The 24,029-nt window shown below is 38.4% G+C and overlaps 1 protein-coding gene across 1 annotated transcript in view; it reads right to left on the bottom strand.

The window, feature by feature from the left end:
• HMGA2 (high mobility group AT-hook 2) overlaps nt 1–24,029 on the bottom strand; it is a 147,948-nt gene that overhangs the window by 3,096 nt on the left and 120,823 nt on the right. The window contains exon 4 of the mRNA XM_034935503.3: nt 11,719–11,751. Within this exon, the coding sequence (XP_034791394.1) occupies nt 11,719–11,751 (33 nt within the window). The remainder of the gene's footprint in view (nt 1–11,718; nt 11,752–24,029) is intronic.

Genomic DNA, 24,029 nt, shown 5'->3' on the forward strand with positions numbered 1-24,029 from the left:
GGATGACGATGACTGGCGAGCCCTCATTCCCAGGGCTTCTTAAACCGTAATTGAGGAATCAAGGTGTTGTTTTTTCCCAGAGCGGTCATTAGCCACTGTTGACTTAAGGCTTGACATCATGGCGGCTGGTCAGCAAATTCAATTGTTTGCTGTCCAGAGAATGTCAGGGCAATGCACGCTTACTCACCAATTAGAAAAAAAATAGGAATGGATAAATTTTTCCCGACAGCATGCCATTCATCAGTTTTAAAAACCGGCACACAAGAAAAATAGAGTTAGGGGGATCCTTTCTTAAGGTATAAATGAACCCACCCTCCAGATACTGGTAATAATAGCTGGTATTTTTAGAGTGCTTACCAGATGCTTAGGCACCTTCTGTTAATATTCCTGTTTTACATCTGAGAAAACCAAGGCACAGACAAGTAATGTGCCCAAAATTACAGGGTGTGTGGGACCAGGATTTGGGTCGGGTTGGTACTGGTGCCAACACCTGTGTGTGACCCCTACACCACTGTGCAGAGGCAGTGTGAGAGCAGGGGCAGAGCTGACAACGAGCCTTCCCAAATCCATTTCCTCCCCCCTTGTATTTATTAAAGCACATTTTGAGACAGTGACCCAAGTTCGGCGTAACTGCTCAATCTCAATACTAATCCGCATCGACCAAACATTTGATGGTGGGCTAGCCAAGCAGAGAAAATCTAATATATATGTTTTTGCAAGGCCCCCTCTTCATATAAATCTAACTTCTCCTTCCCTTTTCCTTTTTCTGATTCCTTATGGCTCTGGAATTTGTTGGGGTTTCTGCGAGCCGGCTTGAGCCGCAAAGTTCTCTTTCCTTTTGCTTATTTAACAAATGTGCAGTACCTTTCAGGACATGGGTGGTAAAGCGGAGACAATAAACATTTCCGATAAAAGCGTCGTTAGTGAGAGGATGATTTTTATCAAATGCTGCACATTGTCTCATAAGACGGCATGTGAAAAAGATCTGGGGGAAGAGGTAAACATTTACTCCTGCAGCAGACCGAGCCCCTTTAAGAATGGCCAGCTTAAAACAGCTTATAACAGTCTTCATACTTTAATAGATTTGATTTTCCACATGGCTTCATTTTGTCTGGGTGGCTAACCGACACAATTTATACCTCTCTTCCTTTCCCAGGTCACTACAGTACACCATTCAGTAAAGCATGCCTTAAAGCTTGTCTGCATTATATGACCAAACTTCCATTCATTAGTGTTTGAAACACTTCAGCTGTGAAGGGGCTCCTAAATGCTACCATGTGTGACGCTTTTGCGTAAAAGCAGCAAATGGGAGAAAAAAACCCCACATGAACGGGCACTCACACATTCACATGAATGCACACACACACACACATACACACACACACACACACACACACTCTATCCTGGGCTTTAATCACAGGCCACTGCATACTTCAAACCCTTTGCAAAAGGTTTCAAATATTCTCTTTCCCCGCGAAGACTGAGCGAGCTGTAAATCCTGGGAATAAACACACATACAAATGAATGGATTACAGCTTGAAAAATATAACCACGGCAGCATCAAGTCATGAGATTTCACACCGGTTTTGTTTAGTCTGCTTTGGGTTTTGTGGGAAAAGTGGAACGTATGAGGCTACCTCCCCTTTAACTCCCAACCCCCAAACTGTGGGCTTCACATATTTAAGCAGCAGGTTTATACCTCTTGACTAGGCAACAGGCCATGACCCTGAGATTCTCTGTGGAGCCCTGGCCACAAAGGAGGATGTAGCATGATCAAAGCCATGGGCAGACGAAAGAGAGACGAGCCAAAGATCAGCTGCCCTGTGACCCTGTCCTTTCACTTAATATTTAAATTCCAGAAAGTCACTAAGCTGTTAGGCAGATACACACCTCGTTTGTCCCCAGATGATTCACTTCTCATTCTGACATGAGGTGTGGACTTAGGTGACTACTCTGAAACAGACCACGGCATAAAAGCCAGCAAGTATATTTTATTCCTTCTTACGGTTAAAAAATTAATAGAACTCAGTCAAGCTGGCAAACCTCCTGGATTGAGCTGTAATTATTCAATTTCTAACTGTTTGATTTTTCTATACTATCCGGAAACCAAGGTACTTTCAAATCCGGAAGGAAACAGAATTTTCAGGCCATGAACTTAACAAAGACCTTGTACTAGATGGAATGTGATCAGCTTTTCAAAACATTCCCAGAAACTTTGCTTGATGTGAGCTGCTGAAACTCCTGAATTCCAACCCTTTAGACACAATTCAGATGAAAATGGTGGTAGGTCATATTGTTTCCTTAACTGTCCTTAAGACAATGTGGATAAGACAATGTGGATAGTTGTTTTATTAATGTATCTTTCTGCTGACCTTGGAATTCTACTAGTAACTATCAGTTAGTACTGGGAACATGACTAGGATGTCAGAGGGTGGAAGTCTCACTTCATTAAAGGTTTGGAGGCAATGTGGCTCTCACATGCTCAGAATGATGGTTTTCTCAAATGTCTAGTTAGTGGAGAGCTCTCTCTTCTTGGCATAGCCCTGGCTGGCCACCCTTCAAAGGAAGGAATGGTTCCCAAAGGGTTGATATGGTGGGGCAGGTGGCTCTTCCTACCTCTGCAAACCTCAGCTCTCACCTGCCCAGTGACTTGGTCTTTGGTTACATGTGCGGATTCTGTACGACAAGTGTGCATTCAATGAAGAGAAGAAAAATCCTCCCTGTCAGGAATGAGGTTGGAAAACCCATTCTCAGCTCCCCTAAGTGTCATGGTTCGGCCAGACTTAACACAGGGTGCTTCTGTGGTGAAAAGAGGGAACAGAAACAGGTGACATGGAGAATAAGCAGCTGGCTCCGACATCCCCAAAGAGTCCTGTTTCTGTAACTGAGGAGTTGGTAGGGACCCCTGAACTTCGATCATCTTTAATAACTTAAAAGACATGGATGGGGCCAGGTATGGTGGCTTACGCCTGTAATCCCAGCACTCTGGGAGGCCTAGGCAGGTGGATCACGAGGTCAGGAGATCGAGACCATCCTGGCTAACACGGTGAAACCCCATCTCTACTAAAAATACAAAAAATTAGCCAGGCGTGGTGGCGGGCACCTGCAGTCCCAGCTACTTGGGAGGCTGCGGCAGGAGAATGCTGTGAACCCGGGAAGCAGAGCTTGCAGTGAGCTGAGATGGTGCCACTGCACTCCAGCCTGGGCGACAGAGCAAGACTCCGTCTCAAATAAAAAGAAAAAAAAAGAAAAAAAGACATGGCCGTGTGTTATAGACAATAGCTTTTACCTTGACATGTTTTTAAAAAATTGCTTCTCATTTGTCACCTAATGGTCAAAGGACCTTTGAGCTTGTGTAGCTCCCAAGAGGAGCCTTGAAGTAATAAGGAGATGAAAACTGTAGCCAAGAGTTGCACACATCTCATTAGGGTCTAGTGGCAGGGTGGGAAGGCTAAACAGCCACTCTTTGGTCAAGAAGGCTTACCCGTTGGAATGGGGCTTCGGGAATGTTCAGATGAAAGGACTTTTCAAAGTGCAAGTGCACGGTGACATTTTTATGAGCACCAGCCACTAAGGCCTCTAAACACCGAAAAGCTCCCAGCCATCATGCAGCTACTTTACAAAGACAAGTGAGGTACCGGGCCGAAACATGTGAGCTTTCTTGGCAGAAAACTGATGAGTGGGGAACAGGGGTGGGCAGAGTTGGAAAACTATATTTTTATTATAACTACTGGAAAAGTGCACTTACTTTGCCTTAGTTTTTCTTTTGTTCATGAAAAAAGGAATTTGATAAATGTAACTCATTGTTTTAGCTAAGTTTGGAAAAAAACTCCACTAAAACCCAGAAATATAGTTTGCACATATCACTGTTCTTTTAATTTGGTTCAACATGTTGCATGTGGTATATATACCTTTGGGTACACTTCTTCTAATAGATTAAAAAGGAGGAGGAAGATAGCCCAATATCCAAACTTAACTCCTAAGGCTGATGGAATTTTAAAATGTCTTGAGTTTAATCAGACTTACTATACAGGCATGGATGAGGGTGTGTGCTGGAAGAAAGTTCAATATTTAATGCTAAGAGCTGAAGCTCTGGGTTTAATTTCCAGATGCAGACTAAACAGCAGGTCTGCAGTAGAAGAGGCCAGTGAATTCTAAATGGAACCAAGAAATACAAACACAGGGGTGGTGTCACCACGATGCCCTCCTTTGTGTGTGGTACGGAGTGCAAAAATCACAGTCCATGTCAGCTTTAATAAGTCCTTATCTTTTTTTTTTCTTAACTGCAAAGAATTCTGCAACTCTTCTATTATATGATGTTGCAGGCCAGAAATACATACGTAATTTAAGCTATCTTGCCAATAAACCTACAAATACTTGGTAATCTAGAAAGGGTAGTTATGGCTAAATGGCATTCTTTTTTGTCATCTGTGTATGTTCAACTTCTCAGGAACTCAGAACGACACACTTAGGAGTTTTCCACGTTCATGAGTATCTTGAGTCAGTCCTGTCACAACAGAAATAAAGGGCTCTCTTCAGCAGCAATGACCAGGAACCAGTTTTTCAAGTTCCATCTGTAGCTAAGTGACCGGCAAGACCACAAGGCTGAGTTTTTCTCTTTCTCTGTCAGATATTTTCATTTAAAATTTATCGGGACTGTTTAACTTAATGGAAAGTGATTATTTCCTCCAACTAGGAAAACTCTACAGCAGATTTTTTAAAAACATGTTAAATGGAACATATATAAACCATATAACCTGGCAAGAGCAAGGGATTCTGGTGGAAATGCTAGGCGGGAATTATGTTTTTCAAAAGGAGACAATAAGTTGAGATATTGACAGCAATTGTACCTGATCTTGTCTTTATTTTTGCATTATGTATATAAAAACATAGAATTGTTAGGACTTCTTTGTGTGCGTTAGCATCAGCTTAATAAAGTTGGGTTGAAGGTCTTGCTAGGGCATGTTTAATGTAAAGAAGGTTGATCTTGGACCTCACTAATCATAGATGCCAACCACAGCACTAGCAGGTCTCAGTCCCACCGTGTCAGCCCCAGTAATGACTATACATGTCTATCTACACTGCAGGGTTGTGTGAGAAATGTGACCACCACTTGGGGAAACCCTGAAAAACAGTAAAAATCCAGTAAGACTATAGTGTGAAGCTGTGATTATTAATGTCAGTTACTCATTCTGTGATTATTTCTTTACCTAAGATTCAAGGATAGGTTCTTAAGAAAGAAAAAAACTATTAAAGAAGGTCCCCAGAGGAAAGTAAAATAAAAAATCTTAGATTCCTAAAATGCTCTCCTGCTTTTCTTGTCTGTAGCCTCAGCAGAGTTCCATCACTGAAAATACTGCAACAGAAGTAACGCTGGTCTCTGGGATACAATGAATTTCTCCTTTCTGGGATAAAGGGCCATTTTTTAAAAATCCGGAAATGGTAGGCACATTTTTCAAATAGGGAAATCATTTTAGGTATAAACTAATTGCAAGTTTCAGGAGTGATGATTTCTGAGGACTACCGGTTTGATCAGTTTTCCATGCCAGGTTCAATTCTTACTGCAGGAACACTGCATTTAAAATAGCTAAAGAAAGCAAAAGGATTTTTGCATAAACAAAGTATTCAAAAGAAGGTAATTTTTTTTTTTTTTTAAATAGAGATGGGGTCTCACTATGTTGCTCAGGCTGGTCTCAAACTCCTGGGCTCAAGGAATACTTCTGCCTGGGCCTCCCAAAGTGCTGGGATAATAGGCATGAGCCACCGTGCCCGGCCCAGAAGAAGAAAATTTATTTCAATGTTTCCACAGCTGTTGTGGAATGTTCTTATTTTTATGCAAAGTAGCTTTAAATTATGATTAAAGACTGCTTAAGGGTTATATTCCAGATGTGCTTATTAATGGCATAGACTAGGGAAAACCTTTTCCCTTTGTTTTGTAGATGTGTAAAATTTTGCATAGGTGTTGTATTTGCGGCCAGGGAACAGAACATTTGTGGATTTTAATCATTATTGCACCATTTTTCATTATCCTGAGTTATGACTTTTGAGTAAGATTATAAAAATATCAATAACAGTAAGTTAACAATTTCTCTGTAGACATCTGAGTGTCCAGCAAACATTTCCTGAATGTAAGTGTCTGAGGCAATGCAACATATTTCTATGCAACCATTAAGGATTTTCTTAGAAAGACCAGGTTTTAAAGCCAATTGCTATTTGTTCCACATTAATTTGGGTCAGCAAGTTTGGAGAGTAAGAAGAAAGATTATATATTGAGTAAATAATTGGTTTTTATCCAGTACACATCAAAATGTAGAGGAAAATTCTGCAATATGAAGAGGAAATGCAGGCAGCCACTGCCATTTTGTTTTGAGCCTAATCCACAGACTTCCCCACACAGAAACAGTCATACTTAAAAAAAAAACTCTCACAGAAAATTTGTCAAGTCCAGAAACACTAAATTTTGCTTTTTGGAGTTTTATAAGTTGCCCTAAATTGAGTGATGTTCTTTCACTTCTGTTAGAAGTTGTCATCTCTATAAAACATTTCCTGCCAAGAACCGCTGACTTCATCTTGCCAATATTCCTGTATTACAACTGTTAGCTAAGCTAATTACTTCATCTGTTTACAGTTAATAATCATTTTGATACGCTTCCTCTGCCCTCCAATTTCCCTGTGCTTCTATGTCCTTGAGCTACTTTATTAAGGGTTAAACCTTGGTTTCTACTTTGCTCTCTCCTTTTCCCTTGACCTTGGTGATGTCAGAGGTCAGAGGTTAAGTCAAAAAGTATTTCCTATACAACAAAACAGTGCAACTTAGGGCAACCTTTGATATGATTCTTCATGTTTTGCCAGTTGGTACTAAACATTTACTGGCCCACAAGATGTTTTACTAGCTTGAAAGTGCATAAGCAAGAAAATAAATACATCGGTAATCTTTGTGACTTAGGCAGTATAAATCATTATGCTCCTTGAGTGAGTAGACGAGTGAGTATTTGTAAGTCTGATTTATTGTGAACTATTTACTGCACTGGCCAAGGTACCATGTAAAAGACGAGTGTTAAGAGTGAGAATGCTTTCCCCTTTCCTCCTTCCCTCTTTGTATGTCTAGACTAAAAGCCCCCAGTAAAAATGCCTTCTTTGAGAACGAGATGCTGACTGCAATTCATCAACTTGCTTGTCCCAAAATGAAATCTCTCATTTTGCTCCAAACAATGTTTAGGTTGTCTGAAATATAAACATCCTTAAAACTGCCCTTGAAGTCTCTGTAAAAACATTCAACATTTTATTTTGAGGGGGAAGAAATCCCGTGATAATCAAGGCTTACTGAGATTTCTTTGCCCGGGTGCACACCACCCACAGAAGATGTTACTCGCAAGTAAAAACTCTTTTTTTGAAACAGAAAGCTTTGTTTCCAGTCTTTTAGAAACTGAAAACTTTGCAATCCTCTCATTGGGAAATTGAAAAGGAGCAAGTTTATACCTGTCCTAATTGCCAGAGGCATCGTTTGCCAGGGCTGTACAACAATGGGGAAAGTAGATTGAAAGGGTGGAGAGCTGTTAGGATTTTAAAAACCTGTTTTCCCTTTGGGTAGAAGAAAGGTGAGAGAAAAATGTATGAATTACATTTAGGGAGTCCCTTCAAGTCTCAGATTAAAGCCTTAAAAGGGAAATAGCAACAAACGATCAAATACCTGATAAACTAGCGAAACTTTTTTAGACATCTCAGTTGGAGAGAGACTTATTTTTATCAAAGTAAAAACTTGAGTAACAAAGCACCCTCTAATAATAATAATAATCTGGTACTTTTATGGTGTTTCTTCTTTTAAAAAAAGAAAAAGAAAAACCTACCACCATTTCCTACTGAAGAATGTAATTCATATGACTGAGAATTCAACTGCTCAAATTGCTAAAAAACGAGCTGCTTTCTATTTCTTTCTTTCTTTCTTTTGAGATGGAGTCTCGCTGTCACCCAGGCTGGGGTGCAGTGGCACAATCTCTGCTCACGGCAACCCTCCCCCGCCAACCAGGTTCAAGTGATTCTCCTGCCTCAGCCTCCCGAGTAGCTGGGATTATAGATGGCCGCCGCCACGCCCGGCTAATTTTTGTGTATTTAGTAGAGACGGGGCTTCACCATGTTGGCCAGGCTGGTCTCGAACTCCTGACCTCCCAAAGTGTTGGGATTACAGGCGTGAGCCACTGCACCCAGCCTCATTTCTATTTATTTGTAATTAGTTGATTTCAATTTATTGTTTATCACTTGAAGTGGAAACATAGTAAAGTTATTTTGTAAGCTGTTTTCATTGGTTTTGGAATTTTAGAAAAAAGTTAACGTACATATTACAGATTTTCCCCTTTAGATTTTTAAGAGACTATTAACTCTCCCATTAGGATTATGGGACACACTTGATGTTTGCAGCTGATGACACCTGGTGGATTTCGCAAACACAAACCTCTGCAACAGGTTGGTCCTTCACTTTTCATTTCTCTCTAGATGCATGTACTTGTATACACAAACACAAGTGCGTATGCAGGTGCTGAGATTTATCATAATTCTGAATTTGTCTCCTCAGAATAAACTCTGCTGCTTTGTACCCCAGGTTCAACAAGGGCCATTCTTGAAGTTCTGAGGAGACTTCAGCATTGGGCAGTATGAGGATACTTCACCACAGAGCCTTTGTAATTCTGTATACGTGTGACATAAATGCTAGGAAGATGATTCTGAATGCTTTAGCCCTAACGGTAGGATGGAGCAATTACTAGAAAATTTCCTCCAGCTAAAAAATTCCTGCCTTAAAAAACATTCAGTGAAAACACTTGACGTCAAAGAGGAAGTACTTTGGAATAAATCAGGATTCTAGAATTTTTGAGACTATAAATCTCTGGAAATGAAAAACTTAACAGTCAAAAATAAGTCAGAATGTAATAATGCTACCTGGAATTTATATAATTATGAATCTCTTGTAATGTTCTTGGGAGTAAGGGAAAAGGCATTATTATTATCCCATTTCCTAGATGGATAAATAGAGCAAAGATAAATTAATTAGCCCAGTGATGGGGCCAGAAAGAAAAACGTAGGTCTGTTTACACACTGCCAAGCCCTTTTCTTTAGATGTAAAATATTTAGTTGTGCTACAATTTTTACCACCTCAAAAGCGATTCTGAATGTAACCCCTCAAAGTGCTGTTGAAGGAAGGATATGAGGCTGAGTTAATCCAGATTGCCTCATGGGAAAGCCATCTGGGAGGGTATTTTGAAAGAAACAGATGGAAAAGGAAAAGATTCTTTTGAATGTAGTGTAAAATTTACATTATCCTCCACGAACTTTCACGTAGTTTTCATGTTTATATAATTCATCACTGTGTCATTACACAATATAAATTAGGTAGCCCAATGAGCTCATGTTCTTTTTTATAATTCTGAGTCTGAACTCTCCTATAAAGGCCAAATCTGGAACAGGGTCTGTAAGATAGCCAGATTGATCCTTGAAGATCAACTCAATCCACTTGTGGCTTCTTTGAGATTCTGAATTCTCTTGGGAAAAAAAACTGTGATTTCACTTATATTATTTCTTGATGTATTAATAATGTCCAACTTGCAATCAGTTCTAGCCATATTAATAATCTCCACCTATGATGTATTTGTTCTTGCCTCTCTACCTTTCTATATGCCATTCATCTCATCTGTAATTTCTTTCCCTTAATTTATGTTTCAATTTTCCCTTCTGCAACTCAACCACAACAAAATCAAACAAAACAAGAAAATTCCAGTCTTATCATCCCCTTGATAACCTGAGGCATTCCACTCATTCATCTGTATCCCCCGTGTGTCCCATACACATTGACATTCTGTGGTCATTTGCTCAACAAATGTTCAGACATCTTCTCATGTGTTTTCATGGAGTGTCTTCATCTCTAGTTGCATATTAAACTCACTTAGGGAGTTCATAAAAAATATGATGGATCTCCAGACCAAATAAACAGAATCGCTGAAGGGTGGGGCCATGCTGGGGAGGTAAATGTTTAACTACTTGCTCCTCAGGAAAAAAAAAAAAGTCCTGATTTGTAGTATTTGTCACTTTCCATGGTGTAAATACTCCCACCATAGTGGATTTCAAGCTACCTACTTGACATCACTGAACACAGAATTCAGAAGAGATGTTCACTATTTGCTCACAAGGGCTGGTTCCAGCATACCACTGGATAGGACACAGGCATATACATATAAATACATTTCTCAGATGCAGTGACTGTTTTTCTTTGTTTGACTCATCTTCCCTATGACACTAAGCACAGGGGCTGAATCAATATTAACAAACCACATAAAGTGATTAATCTATAGTTCACAGCCTGTGATGCAAATGTGAACTCTGCCTCATCCTTTGACTCAAATGCACAGAATTATCAATTTACTTTCTCTTGATTTTTGTACAGTTAAAGGATGAGAGGCTAAATATATTTGGGTTCTCCTAATTAAAATGTCAAGTTTTTGTTTATATGTATATATATTTAAATATTGCTTAAAGATGCACAAACACTGGGTCTTTTTAGCACCCCTCTCCCACTCTTAGCTTTTAGGTATGGGAGCAGCAATGAAAATGATTTTTTTCATGCTAACTCTGTTTTTATTCCACTTAAAGCTCATATGTAATTGTTTGAAGACACTTTCCTTGGATCCTTTCATGTGTTTGGAAGTTTCAATTCTCTTCTAAGTGGCATTTTTAGAGAACAGTAGATATATAAGCTTGCCCGGGTGGTCCTTCCCAGGCAAGGCAACATTGACCTAAGAAAACAGGATGCAAGGTAGATTTGTAAAGACTTCTAGGGAAAAAAATTTCATGGATACTTAAAATTACATGAAAGAGTTCTACTTAATTTGATAGCTCATGACACTGCTTACTACTTATTTTAGCAGGTTCAGCATGATACCACCTGGATCTCCAATGACTATTTACATACAGAAGGGAAGAGAACAGCAGGACGTTCTTATACTTTAATACTGGCTCACATTATTAGCAATCCTGGTTAATTTATACTTCAGTTTTGTTTTCTTCAAGATATGCTTCCTCAATAAATATGTTTTTTTAATGTTTCTATGTACAGATTATAGTGAGGACAAGGTGCTCCAGGAATATGGGGCAAGAGACGTAGAGCTATTTTCCAATTTGATGTTGCCAAAAGCTTCAGAGACTGTGATTCAGTTATTTAAATAAGATCTAAGAATGCATCAGTCTGCACGTTAGTATAACTTAATTTCCAAGTATTCTAGCATTCTTTGGAGTGTTTTGGGATCATCAAATATTATGAAATTGTTCAATGAAGAAATATGTTTCCAGTCATGAATCGTTAAATATAAGTCTGGTGTCAACAGAATATAGACAGTCAGTTGGAAGGACAAAATTTGATGTTTAAGAATTGGTAAAATATAGGATAAGATTAAATATTTGTTTTACATATGAGGCAATGTAATAAAATAGTTTTATTTCTAAAAGAATTTATATTTGCTTTGTACACTTAAGACCTTACATTTTGGGAGGTTTTCATGGTACGATTGCAGACTATATATTCCTGACTTTGAAGGCTACAACACATTTTCAGGAATACTGCAGGACGATAACCAAAAGTAAGAAAATGCGAAATAAGGTTTAGTTTGGGGACATTTTTCAGTACATATTTCACTTTTTATATTAATTGGGAGAAAAAAATTAATGACTATGTCTTACCTGAGCAGGCTTCTTCTGAACAACTTGTTGTGGCTAAGGAGGAAAAGAAAAAGATTTATTTTAAAAGAAAATATACATTATAGAAAAAATTAGGTGTACATATTTTAAATACAGATACTTGTCTGCAAAGGAAAGAGGAAAGTATAAAGTTCAACTGGTATATCCAATGTTAAAAGTGTTTATACTTGGCCAGGCATGGTGGCTCACGCTTATAATCCCAGCACTTTGGGAGGCAGAGGCGGACGGATGGCTTGAGCCCAGGAGTTCTAGACCAGGCTGGGCAACATGGTGAAACCCTCTCTCTACAAACATACAAAAATTAACAGGGTGTGGTGGCGTTGCAACTGTAGTCCCAGCTACTCAGAGGCCTAAATGGAAGGATCACCTGGGCCAAGAAAGGTCAAGGCTGCAGTGAGCCGTGATCATGCCACTGCACTCCAGCCTGGGTGACAGAGCAACACCCTATCTCAAAAAAAACAAAAATGTTTATTCATGATCTCTCTATATTAAGGAAATACAACATAGGTTATCTCAGTGAAAACAATTCCAATTCCCAATTAAATTCTGGCATACAAGCCAACTAGCTTGAAAGAAACTTAACTGTTTGATTCACTTTGTTTTTAGCCTATATATCACAAAACTGAGGAGTGAAGGTACCTAATTTGTTAATATTTTATTTTTTTAAAACACCTTCACTGAGACATAATTTACATACCACACAATTCACTCATTTAAAGTATATTTTAGTATATTCAGAGGGTTGTGCAACCATCACCACAGTCTAATTTAGAACACTTTCATCTCCTCTAAAAGAAATCTTGTACCCATTAGTGGTTACTCCCCACTACCCTCCAGGTCCCTAGCCACCTCCCATGCCTAAGTGACCATGAATCTACTTTCTGTCTCTATGAATTTACCTATCTTGACATTTCATGTAAGTGGAATCATACTATATATGTAGAGTCTTTTGTGTGTGGCTTCTTTCACTGGCCTAGGGTTTTCTAGGGTCATCCATGTGGTAGCATCAGCAGTTCATTCCTTTTTATGCTAAATAATATTCCCTTGTATGGATATACCACATTTTACCTATCCATTCATTAGTTGGTGGACATCTGGGGTGTTTCCACCCTTTGGCTATTATGAATAATGCTACTATGAACATTTATATACACGTTTTCGTGCGAACATGTTTTCATTCTTGGGTATATACCTGGGAGTGGAATCGCTGGTTCATATTGTAATTCTTTGTTTCACTTTTTGAGGAGCTGCCAGACAGCTTTCTAAAGCAGCTGTACCATTTTACAGTCCGTCCCACCAGCAATGAATCTGGAGTTCCAATTGCTCCGTATACATGCCAATGCTTGTTATTGCCTGTCTTTTTGCTTATAGACATCCAAGTGGGTGTGAAGTTAAACATCATTGCTGTTTCAATTTGAACTTCTCTCACAACTAATGATGTTGAGCATCTTTTCATATGCTTATTGGCCATTTATATGTCTCCTGGGAAGAAATGTTTATTTAAATCATTTGCCCATTTAAAAAAAATTTGCTATCTCTTCATAACAAAGTTGTAAGAGTTCTTTTAATGTTTTGCATTCAAGTCCCTTATGATTTGCAAATAATTCTGTGAGTTTGTTCAGTTTCTTCATGGTATCATGGGAAGAATATTGTGTTATATTGTTTTATATCTATATCTATTGTATGTGTAGAGCAAAACTCTCCTCTTTTGAGTGAAACATCCGAGGGAATGTTTTTCTGCCTGCCTAACTTTCCAATCGAGTATTAGAGAATACTTGTTATTTCTTTGGCATTATAAAAGATGGATTTGAAGCCTGAGCTTTTCGATGGATTATTTGCTTCCAGTCCTCACTCTCATGTCTGAATATAGGCATGTATTATTCTATCTACACATCACTGAGATTTGTGAGTACACCTGAGGTACTCTGATGTGTATAGCGACATGCTTTCTTGCACCAGTTCTCCCAAATAACAGCACTTAGGATACGTTCACTATTCACTAGCCCCTGTTCATTCATTCTGAGAGCCCCTTCCTCTCAGAGTTCCTCTCAGTGGTACAGTGGTTTATTGCTGGTACATTAAAAATTCCATATAAAAATCATTAGAGCTTTTTTTTTTTTTAGATGGACAGAATAAAAATAAAATAAATGGCAAGGTACTTTTGCTCAAAGGAAAAGACGTTCTTCCATTTGACTTTAAATCACAGTAAAGATGACGTCATCACAAAAGCCCAAGTTTTGAGATGATGTTTTCTCCAGGGAAAATCGAACCAAGAACGATGAGGACTTCTTGCCTCTTAGGACACAAAAGCGTGGGCTAATAGAGGATTCATTTCCAAAGGGTCATTTGGAAGAAGAGAGCACTCATCTTCCTCCCCTTTTTCCCTGTCGATTACACCTGTACACATGTTTACTCCCAAACCGTTTCAAATCCACATACATTCTTGCAGGCTGACTGGTTCCTACTGCTCAGAAATCCCCCTCCTTTTTTGGCAGAGGCTCCCGCATTCATGTGACTCCTGCACACTGCAGCTCAATGAAATCCTCTGAAAGAGCTGCCAGCTCACCCAATTTTCCATGAATTAGGTCCTGACACTTCAATGAGGGGAAAGACAATGTCTGAATCTCTGCCAGCCCTGGCTCCCGGCCTAGTCCGTGTCACGGAACTTCTACCAGCTACCCTCAGACACAGCACTTCATACTTTTCAGACCACCAAACAAACAGACCCTTGAATACTTTCAATGTTGGTTGGGGTTATGGCTGCCAGGATGTTTTCCCAGCCTCTGGCACCCAATGGCTCCAGACTGTGCCGAGAAAGTTTTTGTTGTTGTTATTTTGTTTTGTTTTTATTTTTATGAATGGCTTTGGTAGAAAACGCAGACTGAAGCATAATACTACCACCATTCATAAAAAGGGAAAGGAAACAAACTGCTGTCTGGAAAGCTTTTTGGACGCCAAACAAACTGTAAGTCTCTTATCTTCCTTGGGGCATCTCTCGGCTCAGAACTAAGTGTTGATTCTTAGAAACCAGTTGCTCCTCGGGGTTCTTGGCATTAAAAACACGACTGGCCACTAGAGTTTTATAAGACCTGAATAACATCAGTGAAACATATTAGTCTTCTGTGTTGTTAACAGTAAATTTTCATGCACCTTAATAAATGAGTAATATTTTGCACATGCATTTCCTATATGAAAGCTAGAATCCTTTATATTTTTAACATCTGCCCCTTTGTTACTGGGAGGGTCCAGGCCTTACTGTTTTCATTTTCTCACAGGGAAACCAAGACATAGGGAATTTAAATAATCGTCTGAGATCTTTTTCTAAAACCAAAACAACCCGAGTCTACTGATTCTCTTAATCCCTGATATAATGCTCTGAAGAAACCCAGTCTGTTCCTTGAAAAAAAGAAAAAAGAAAAAAGTCAAATCGAGATCCAATCCAGGAGAAGCTGTACTTCCCGGCTTTGATTTTCATCTCCAGATTGTTCAGCAGGGCCTAGTTCTGATTCCTCCAGGTTGCTGATGAAAAGTGAATCCCAGGGGACAAGAGTCAGACCTGCAAAGTCCAGCTGCCTCACCTCACTTGGAGATTCTTCCTTCATTATCAGTTGTGGAGGGGCTGAGTCCCTCTTAAAGGTGTGTACATCATAATGACTGTTCAGTGAACAGATAGCAAAGCCTTTCAAGTTGTTTAGACAAATCTGATGATCCAATTCTAATTGTGCACATAGGGAGTTTATACAATTTAGGCACTTGGTCAACTTGGCATGCAAACCCTTCAATGCACTGAGATTTTGAGTTCATTATGTTGAGACTATTGCACCTTTCAAAAAGCTTGTAATGAAAATCCTCATTCCATGGTTGCATTGAAACTTCTAAAATACAATGGGGTGAAAGAGAGCTTCCTCCCAGAACAAAACATCAATAGCAGCATTGACAAAATCACCAAAGGACTTTGAAGAAATGTTTTGGATTAACAGATGTTAAAACGAAACTGTGGCCGGGTGTGGTGGCTCATGCCGGTAATCTCAGCACTTTGAGAGGATTGTTTGAGCTCACGAGTTCGAGACCAGCTTGGGCAACCTAGCAAGACTTCATCTCTATTAAAAATAATTAGCCAGGTATAGTGGCGCATGCCTGTACTCCCAGCTACTTGGGAGACTGAGGTGGGAGGATTGCTTGAGCCTAGGAGGTTATGGCTGCAGTAAGCTATGATCATACCATTGCACTCCCGCCTGGGTGACGGAGCAAGACTCTGCCTCAAAAAAAAAAAAAAAAAAGGTGGTGAGAATTCAAAGACCCCATGAGTTGAACATACCATGTGAAGCTTAAAAGGGCTCTTTCTAACCACATGGATTTCAGTGAGTAGTTCTCTGCAGTCTAGCCCTTAGAATGGACTAGCTCAGCCACAATTGAAAGTATAATGCTTAAGCAAATAAATATCATTGTTAAAGTATATACAAATAGCTTAGGGTACAACATGCTAAGAAACTGTGGAAGATAAGCAAAAGGAAAGGACATATTTTTGGATTTCTGAGGTCATACAGCAAACAAACATTTCTCCAAATGGAAGAAAAAAAGTTACTGAATTTTTAAAATCCACAGAGTATTTGGATTTTTAAGATTTTGTAGAAAGACACTTGTGTAGGAAATGGTCTGCCATTCCACCTATTTCAGAATAATTAAGAAGTTCCTCAGCCCTCCTAAGAATACAATCTATGGTTCCAGGAAGTCTAGGTGTTTTAAAGCTGATACTCAGACAGCTAAGCCACTCCTTCTGGTAGGTATTGAAAGAAAATCCTTGCTAACAAAGGACCCAGACATTAGTAGTTCATTTTAGTACTAATCTAAACATTAAATAAAAAGAGGCTTGAATTGAGCTTACAAACTTAATTTTTTAAAAAAAATTAGGCACAATGTATGGTAAAGCAAGCATGATTATTATGTAAAGGGTCTTAAGTTGACCTTAGAAAGAAAGAAGCCCTTCACATGGCTGTCTGTTCAGATGAGTCTCTGGGTTTAATGTAAGCAGCAGAATTTTAATATAATTAGATCCTTTGCTTCTTGCCAGGCAGTAGTAGGTGATTTTGCCCACTTTGTTTTAAAATCATATGATTTTGTTTTAAAATCATATGACCATTGTTCAACCAATAGGTACTTCTGTGCCATAGCATAATCTTTTCTCATGTAGATTGTTTTCCATTCTCATAGCAATATAGTATAAGACAGATCTTCTGGCTATTTACTAATAAAGAATGTAAAAACCCTAATTTCTATAAAAATTCCTCAATGAGAGTTACATTTTGGGGGCCTTTCACACCTCACAAAATAGCATCTCACAGGATCATCTGTTATTTAAAATTTTAAGTTAAATATGGTGTCATATTAAAAATGTTTACGCAAAAGATATTTGCTTTTCAACTTCCAAAAGAGTCCTTTAGATGTAAGCCAGCTCATTGAACTAGTGAGGTTTATGATCATGTTTGTATCCACACAAGTGTAGCCAGTTTTATCTGCCTGAACTGACAGATGAATATATCCCTACCATATAGACAACATTTCAATAAATACATAGACCTATTACTTAATCACTTCACTGATTTCTAGACAAAATTGACCGGTTATTTATAGAAAAAATGTTCCAAAATATTGAATAAGTAGACACAGCTCAAATTCTAGACAAGTAATCATCAAATCTCTCTGCAAACACTCCAAATGGCCATGAACCATCAAGGCCAGCAGCAGCCTCGACTTGTGTGGTTGGGCACATTGATGGGAGTAGCTTTTGACTTGTGGTGTGAACAATATCCTTCTTCACCCTTTGTCCAAAGTTATTTAAAGGTTCAAAACACAACCTTTCTCTCTGTATAGAACATTCACCGAGATCCACTTTCATTTATGTGCTGTGAAATATGCTCTTATCCTCAGAAATTTCACAGTGCTGTCCTGAATATATTTTCTTTGAATTTGACATTTACCTGGCTGAAGGAGGATGACCATTATCAAGAATTTGCCTTTCACGAAATTATGTGATCGACATACTTGTTCATGTCCCTCTGGATTTAGTTTTAAAACTTCAATATTCCAGAATGTCAAGATTTGTGTTTGGGTCACTTTTCAAAAAATGAACTTCAGGCTTTGGATGCTTTGAATCACTTTTTTTTTTTTAAAGCATAAGAACCTCCCCCACACCTTTTATGTTAGATCTTATGTGGAACCCTACAACAGAAAGCAGACAAAATGGTATTTCTGAGACTCATTCACGTGGCCTCCACTCCAATCCATCTCTGCCCTCCCAGGATGCCCCTGAGGCCCCTCAACGAAAAACTGGAGCTCCAGGGGAGGTTAAGTAAAAAAAAAAAAAAAATCTTAGGGCTAAGCATGTTGGCACATGCTTTTAGTCCCAGCTACTTGGGAGACTGAGGCAAGAGGACTCGAGTCCAGAAGTTCGAGGCTGCAGTGTGCTATGATCGCACCTGTGAGTAGTCACTGCATTCCAATATGGGCAACATAGCAAGACTCTGACTCTTAAAAAACAAAAATCTCTGATTTCTAGATGCAAACCCTCCTGCAGACCTGTATCACCAGGATAGGTGGAGGCAGAGCGTCTTCATAGCATTCACCCCGTGTGACTCCTACTATCAGTTTGAGCTAGCTGAACTGGCATTTTTGTAGGTCAAAACCAATCAATTATCAGCAATTTTATATGGTTTAATCCCATACAATCAAGATAAGGTCTTTCTAATTCAGTAAGGGTAATTTTTGTGACTTGTCATTAGGCTGTATTAGCCAACAGATTTTTGTACCTTCTGCGTAGCTTTTTGTACCTTCTGAGATCCTGTACTCAATTTTTCTGCTCACTCCTCTCCAGCCTGGATCCTTCCCCTTACACTTATTTTACCAAAGACTGCCAGATTGTGGTGAAAAGAGGGATTGGCCTATACCAGGTGTGGTGTTCCAGTTTCTTGCTTATGCTGTGGTTGTTCTTCCAGAGCACCAGGACTGTCTTTGTGGCCATCTGGCTAGATTCTCATACCCACTCCAAATCCACCTGAACTCTACCTCTTCATTGAAACTGGATGACTGAAATAATTTGTACATAACACTTCTCTGTGGCTATCCAAGGAAGGTCTAGAATGAAAACTGTCACTTTGAATTAAATTTAAAATTAATGGTCAACTCAGGTATTGATCAGATATAGGGGAGTTCAGTTCGAGGTATTCTACAATAGTAAGTGATCAAAAAGTTTTAATGTACCTAAGGAATGTATTTTGATAATTAGATAGGAATATGATATATCTGAAGTTTGAAGGATTTATTTCAGATCAAATGTTGATGCAACATTGTGAGGATGAGACTCAGCTATAGCTAGCTATACAAATCACACCTCTAGGTACCACTTTTCTGGGGTTGAAAGCTTTTCTGTTTTAGTGCTTCCTAAGTTGGGAATGAACCTGCCCCCTAGTGATGGGAGGCTTTGGTAAAGAGGAGAAACCATCTACCAGGAGTAGCTAGTCAGGGTTTTCTCTGAACCTAGAAAAAGCCTAGGTTAGGTTTTAACTTCCATTCATTGTGCCTCCTGTGTGCATTTAGAGATGACTGTGAAATGTGTGTACACATGTAGCTATGGGTGGTTACAATTCAACAGTAACATCTGGCCCTTATGGTGCAAAGGAGATTTTGTAGTTCTCTGTACAAAGTCTCCTAAGAAGTGATAAATCTATGGGGGAGTTTTGGCAAAATCTCTGGAATTTCTGCTTGGTATTGTGGAAGAGGGGAAGTGTTCTTTATTTTCTATTCTACTTGGCTTTGCGCTTAGACTTTAATGCAAAAGACAAAAGTAAGCATCATTTCAAAAGTATTTATTGGATTATTATAGCAAAGTGCCCTCACTGCTGCTGGCCTTGTTTCATCTGCTCAAGGATGAGAATAGCCACAAGCTGCTCTAGTTAGTGTTGATTAACATCAGACTGTGTATGTGTGGCAATGAGCCATAGCAGCTCTCATAAGAACAGACTGGGGGGCTGATACTTTGGAGTTTTTGCCTTCCCTCTGGTGCCTTTCAGACACCTTTGGAATGGAGTGAAAAGATCAATGGGAAACCCTTTAAAAATCACAGTGTCATGATTAGTTTCAAAATGTATCCTTCTGGATTCTGACCTGATGAAGTGGTTCATTGGCTCATCAAATACTAATTGATATTTGAACTATATGACAGGCAGGAACTGGGTGTAGAAAACAAAGAAGAAATCTTTCAAGAAGCCTAGAGTCTAATGGGGGAGACAAATGAAAAACAGATATTAGAGTACAATGTACAATTTTAGATTAATATTTTTTTCCTACAATGTTTTCTTAAGTATGGGGAGGCGTGCTCATCAAATATGGAAAAGATAAATGTATGAAAGAAGAGATGACTATTTTCTTTATAATAGGGAAAATGAAAAAGTAGAGATAAGGTCACTGAAAAAAAATTCCAGAAGAAATTTGAAGACGAAGTAGAAGAAAAGTATCACTTTTTCCCTATCACAAAGAAATACATTAAGAAAATTTCTTTGCCTTCACTTTGGAAAGTCAAAGATTACAATTAAGCTTAACAAATTAGAAAGCAAAAGATGTGGTTTGGGGATAGTGTTGTCAAACCATGGTTAGTGTTAAGGGGATGCTCTGGTGTGCTCCCGAGTTATAGCAGTTTAATAGGCATTTTTGTTTTACAGGAGATGGTTGTGCTCTGAGGAACATAAAGCAGTCTGAAGTAAACAGTCGCACACAGGTGGGGTAAAGGAATACACAGTCTCAGAAGTTGACTTTTCATCTCATTTTTTATGATTCTCTAAGATTTTAGGGGAAAAATCCACCCTTAGTCAAAAAGTGGAGTGAAAATCGTGAGATTAATGTTACTTCATAGAAAATAATGAATGTTTCAGTCCTATTTCCTTATGCTACAAGTTTTCAAAAAAGGAACTCTATACATATATATGTATACACACACACACATATATACATATTTTTTAAGGCTCAAATTATTTATTCTATATGTATTTCTTTTTCTCTGTGTATGACCATTCACAAAGCTAGGTCACTTTGCATATGCACATGTGCTTAAGAGCCAGCACAGGAAAATGAATAAATATTTGAACTGCCATGCTGCTGGGTTTTCACAAATCAAACATGTATGCACAGATGCTATAGCCTAAGTTCAAACTTTAGCTAATGTTAACTCCAGCCAAATAAAGACTAATTAATGCTCAATATTAGATGAAAAGGAGGCATCTATGAAATAATGGAAATGAAATTAGATGCTATTGGAGATTACCAAGAATTAATATCCAAATTTGTTGTTAATACTCCAATCACGTTGGCAATATACTTGAAAGTCCCTTTAAGATATGCATCTTCTTGACATTTGGCCAATTATTCAGATAGAGATTATATGAAATCGGATCAGGACTTGAACTAGATACACACAATTTGACATGTAACATGTATATCTTTTCTTGTATGCTTGCCCATAAGCTTATAGAAAAATATGATTTTTAAAACAGTTCTTAGTACTTTCATTCTGACTAAAGAGATTTGGAATCAATACTCAGAAAATTTATTTGGTTCCAAGAACATTTGCCCAATCTTAGACTAAACATTTGAAAATGGTTTTACAAAATGATTTGACTATCAAGTATTTCCCAGCAGCTATAACAGTTACACATGGAAACTGAATTTAAAAAGCTGAATCATGATTTTAGGCATTTCTTTTCCTTAAGGAAAGAGTCAGTACATTTATTTGTAATCTCTTATGTTCTCAAGGACTACAAATGGATAGTTTATGGGTTGAGCGCTCTATGATACTTAACTGAGTCATATCTCTCCTAGAAGCCTAATTTAGCACTATTTTCTTGGCACTAGTTTAGGGCTGACTTTAGGAGTTGAGTTGTTTTCCTTGGAGGAAGCTTAATATTCACTCCGAGAAACATTAACTATTCCCGAACATTAGCTTATATCCTTAACGTTTTTAAACAGTTGTGAAGTGAGTTCTTTCTGCTACATGCCCACACTTCCACAGTGGCCCTGACACCCTGGCCTTTCCAGAGGATACCTTCTTCCTGGACCTTCCTTCACGGTCTTCTCTGGATTGATGACCTTTCTTCAGAAGCTGTAAATTAAAATGTCTCCATTCCCTTTTTTAGAAAATCAAATACTTCATTCGTCTTGTCTTCCGAATCTACTCCATCTCAAACCTAAGTGGAGCTTCAGGCAACTGTCTTGAACTACCTTACTCAGCTCAACTTCCCTAAAATGGATGATTCTGGGTTCAGCATTCTGTTAACTTAAAAACTGCTTATCTTTGTTTAGCATTGTATAGAATATTCCAGAAATGTCTCTCTGAACTCGGCTTCACGATCACATTCATGGAATCAAACATTCTTTCATTTCAAGATGAGATGACATGAGTTTTCATTTTGTTGATATCGATCATATGATGATAATGACATAATTTGTATGTGTCACATAACAGTGACACATAGTTTGTAACGTGATTTAAAAGTGCACTGACTGATTTTAACCCTTACAACAACCATGTACAGAAGTATAGCCATTCAGATTCATGCATGCAGAAGCTAAATCCAAAAGACAGTAATTGACTTGCAAAACATTGCAAGGCCAGCATATAATGAAACTATAACACCCACCCAGGTTGTTTAGCTCCACATCTTTTTCCCTTCTCACTATTCTACACTGCCCCAGAAAAGAATTTTGGGCAATTATTCAGCATATTCTGTGCTTCTTATTTTTTTTTACGAAGAAAATCAGTGTTATAGGCAACCATCCTCTTTTATCTATAAAAATAGCATCTGTTTTTAAAAACATAATAAAAATCTAGCTTCCTTGGACTATGATTTCACTAAGAAGAAAAATGACCAAATAAGGAGAAAAACTGCATTTTAATATAACAATTTAAAAGATCTTAGTTCAAAAGAATGTTTCTAATATATTTAAAGGACAAATCAGCACTAGAATCCTATTTTTATAATAACAGCTTTGCTCTGAAAAAAGTTTTCTCATCAAAAAGTTCAAGATGTTTTAGAAATATAAAGAGCATCTTGTTTCTCACTAGATTTCTATAAAAGTAGAAATCCTATCCTGCTATTCTTATTTATAGCTATATCTATCTATCTATACTTTCTTTAATCTTTTATTTCTATTATTCCTCTTGAAAACTCTATAGAAAAGAAATTCAGTTAAGGCTATGAAGGCTAAAATATCCGTGATAAATGTTAATGACTTATTTTTGTTTTTTTTTCTCTCTTATCACCTGCTATAATATTTGATTATGTTACAAATGTTAGCTATAAATTCTGTGGTATCTATGATATAGAAAATATACAGGCACAGTTCCTGTACCTCTGGACTTTACAATCTCATGTATTATGTGTTATTGTCTGTGACCAAAATACGGAGAAGAATAAAAATGCTTGTTCCCCATACAGATGCCATACGAGTCTTTCCCATAATGATGTAGGCCCATCTACATAATCACATCTCTCCCCTTCCCATCCACATGGCTTTCTACTGAAGAAATCTCCACATCTCTTGCCTTTAATCCCTTGTCCAGTATGGTCTCTGTGTTCCCTGGCTGGTGCTCCCGTGCATGTGTTCATTTCTGTAGAATGTTACCATCCATGACATTATTTTTTACTTATGATACATAAATACAGAGGAAGTCATTTAAAAGACTTCATTTAAAGCTTGTATGTGGCCGGGCATGGTGGCTCACACCTATAATCCCAGCACTTTGGGAGGCCAAGGCAGGTGGATCACCTGAGGTCAGGAGTTCAAGACCAGCCTGGCCAACATGGTGAAACCCCGTCTCTACTAAAAGTACAAAAATTAGCCAGGTGTGGTGGCGGGTGCCTGTATTCACAGCTGCTCAGGAGGCTGAGGCAAAAGAATAGCTTGACTCTGGGAAGTGGAGGTTGCAGTGAGCCGAGATCATGCCACTGTGCTCTAGCCTGGGTGACAGAGCGAGACTCGGTCTCAAAAAGAAAAAAAAAAAGCTTGTATGTGTGCATGTGTGTGTGTACATATAATATTTATACATATTTACATTAAGACACATTACTAGTCGAAGCTACCAACACACTGCTTCATGCTCCAGTATCAGAGAAGCTGTGTTTACAAACATTGAGCAGAGCATAACACCAATGGAAAATTTCAGGGAGAATCTTCCCAAAGCAGGGAAATTGGCCATCTACCTGACTCACTCAGTCCCTACTATGTTTCTAGTCTTCTGGGAGAAG

The sequence above is a fragment of the Pan paniscus genome, chromosome 10, assembly GCF_029289425.2.
Source record: "Pan paniscus chromosome 10, NHGRI_mPanPan1-v2.0_pri, whole genome shotgun sequence".
NCBI lineage: Eukaryota > Metazoa > Chordata > Mammalia > Primates > Hominidae > Pan > Pan paniscus.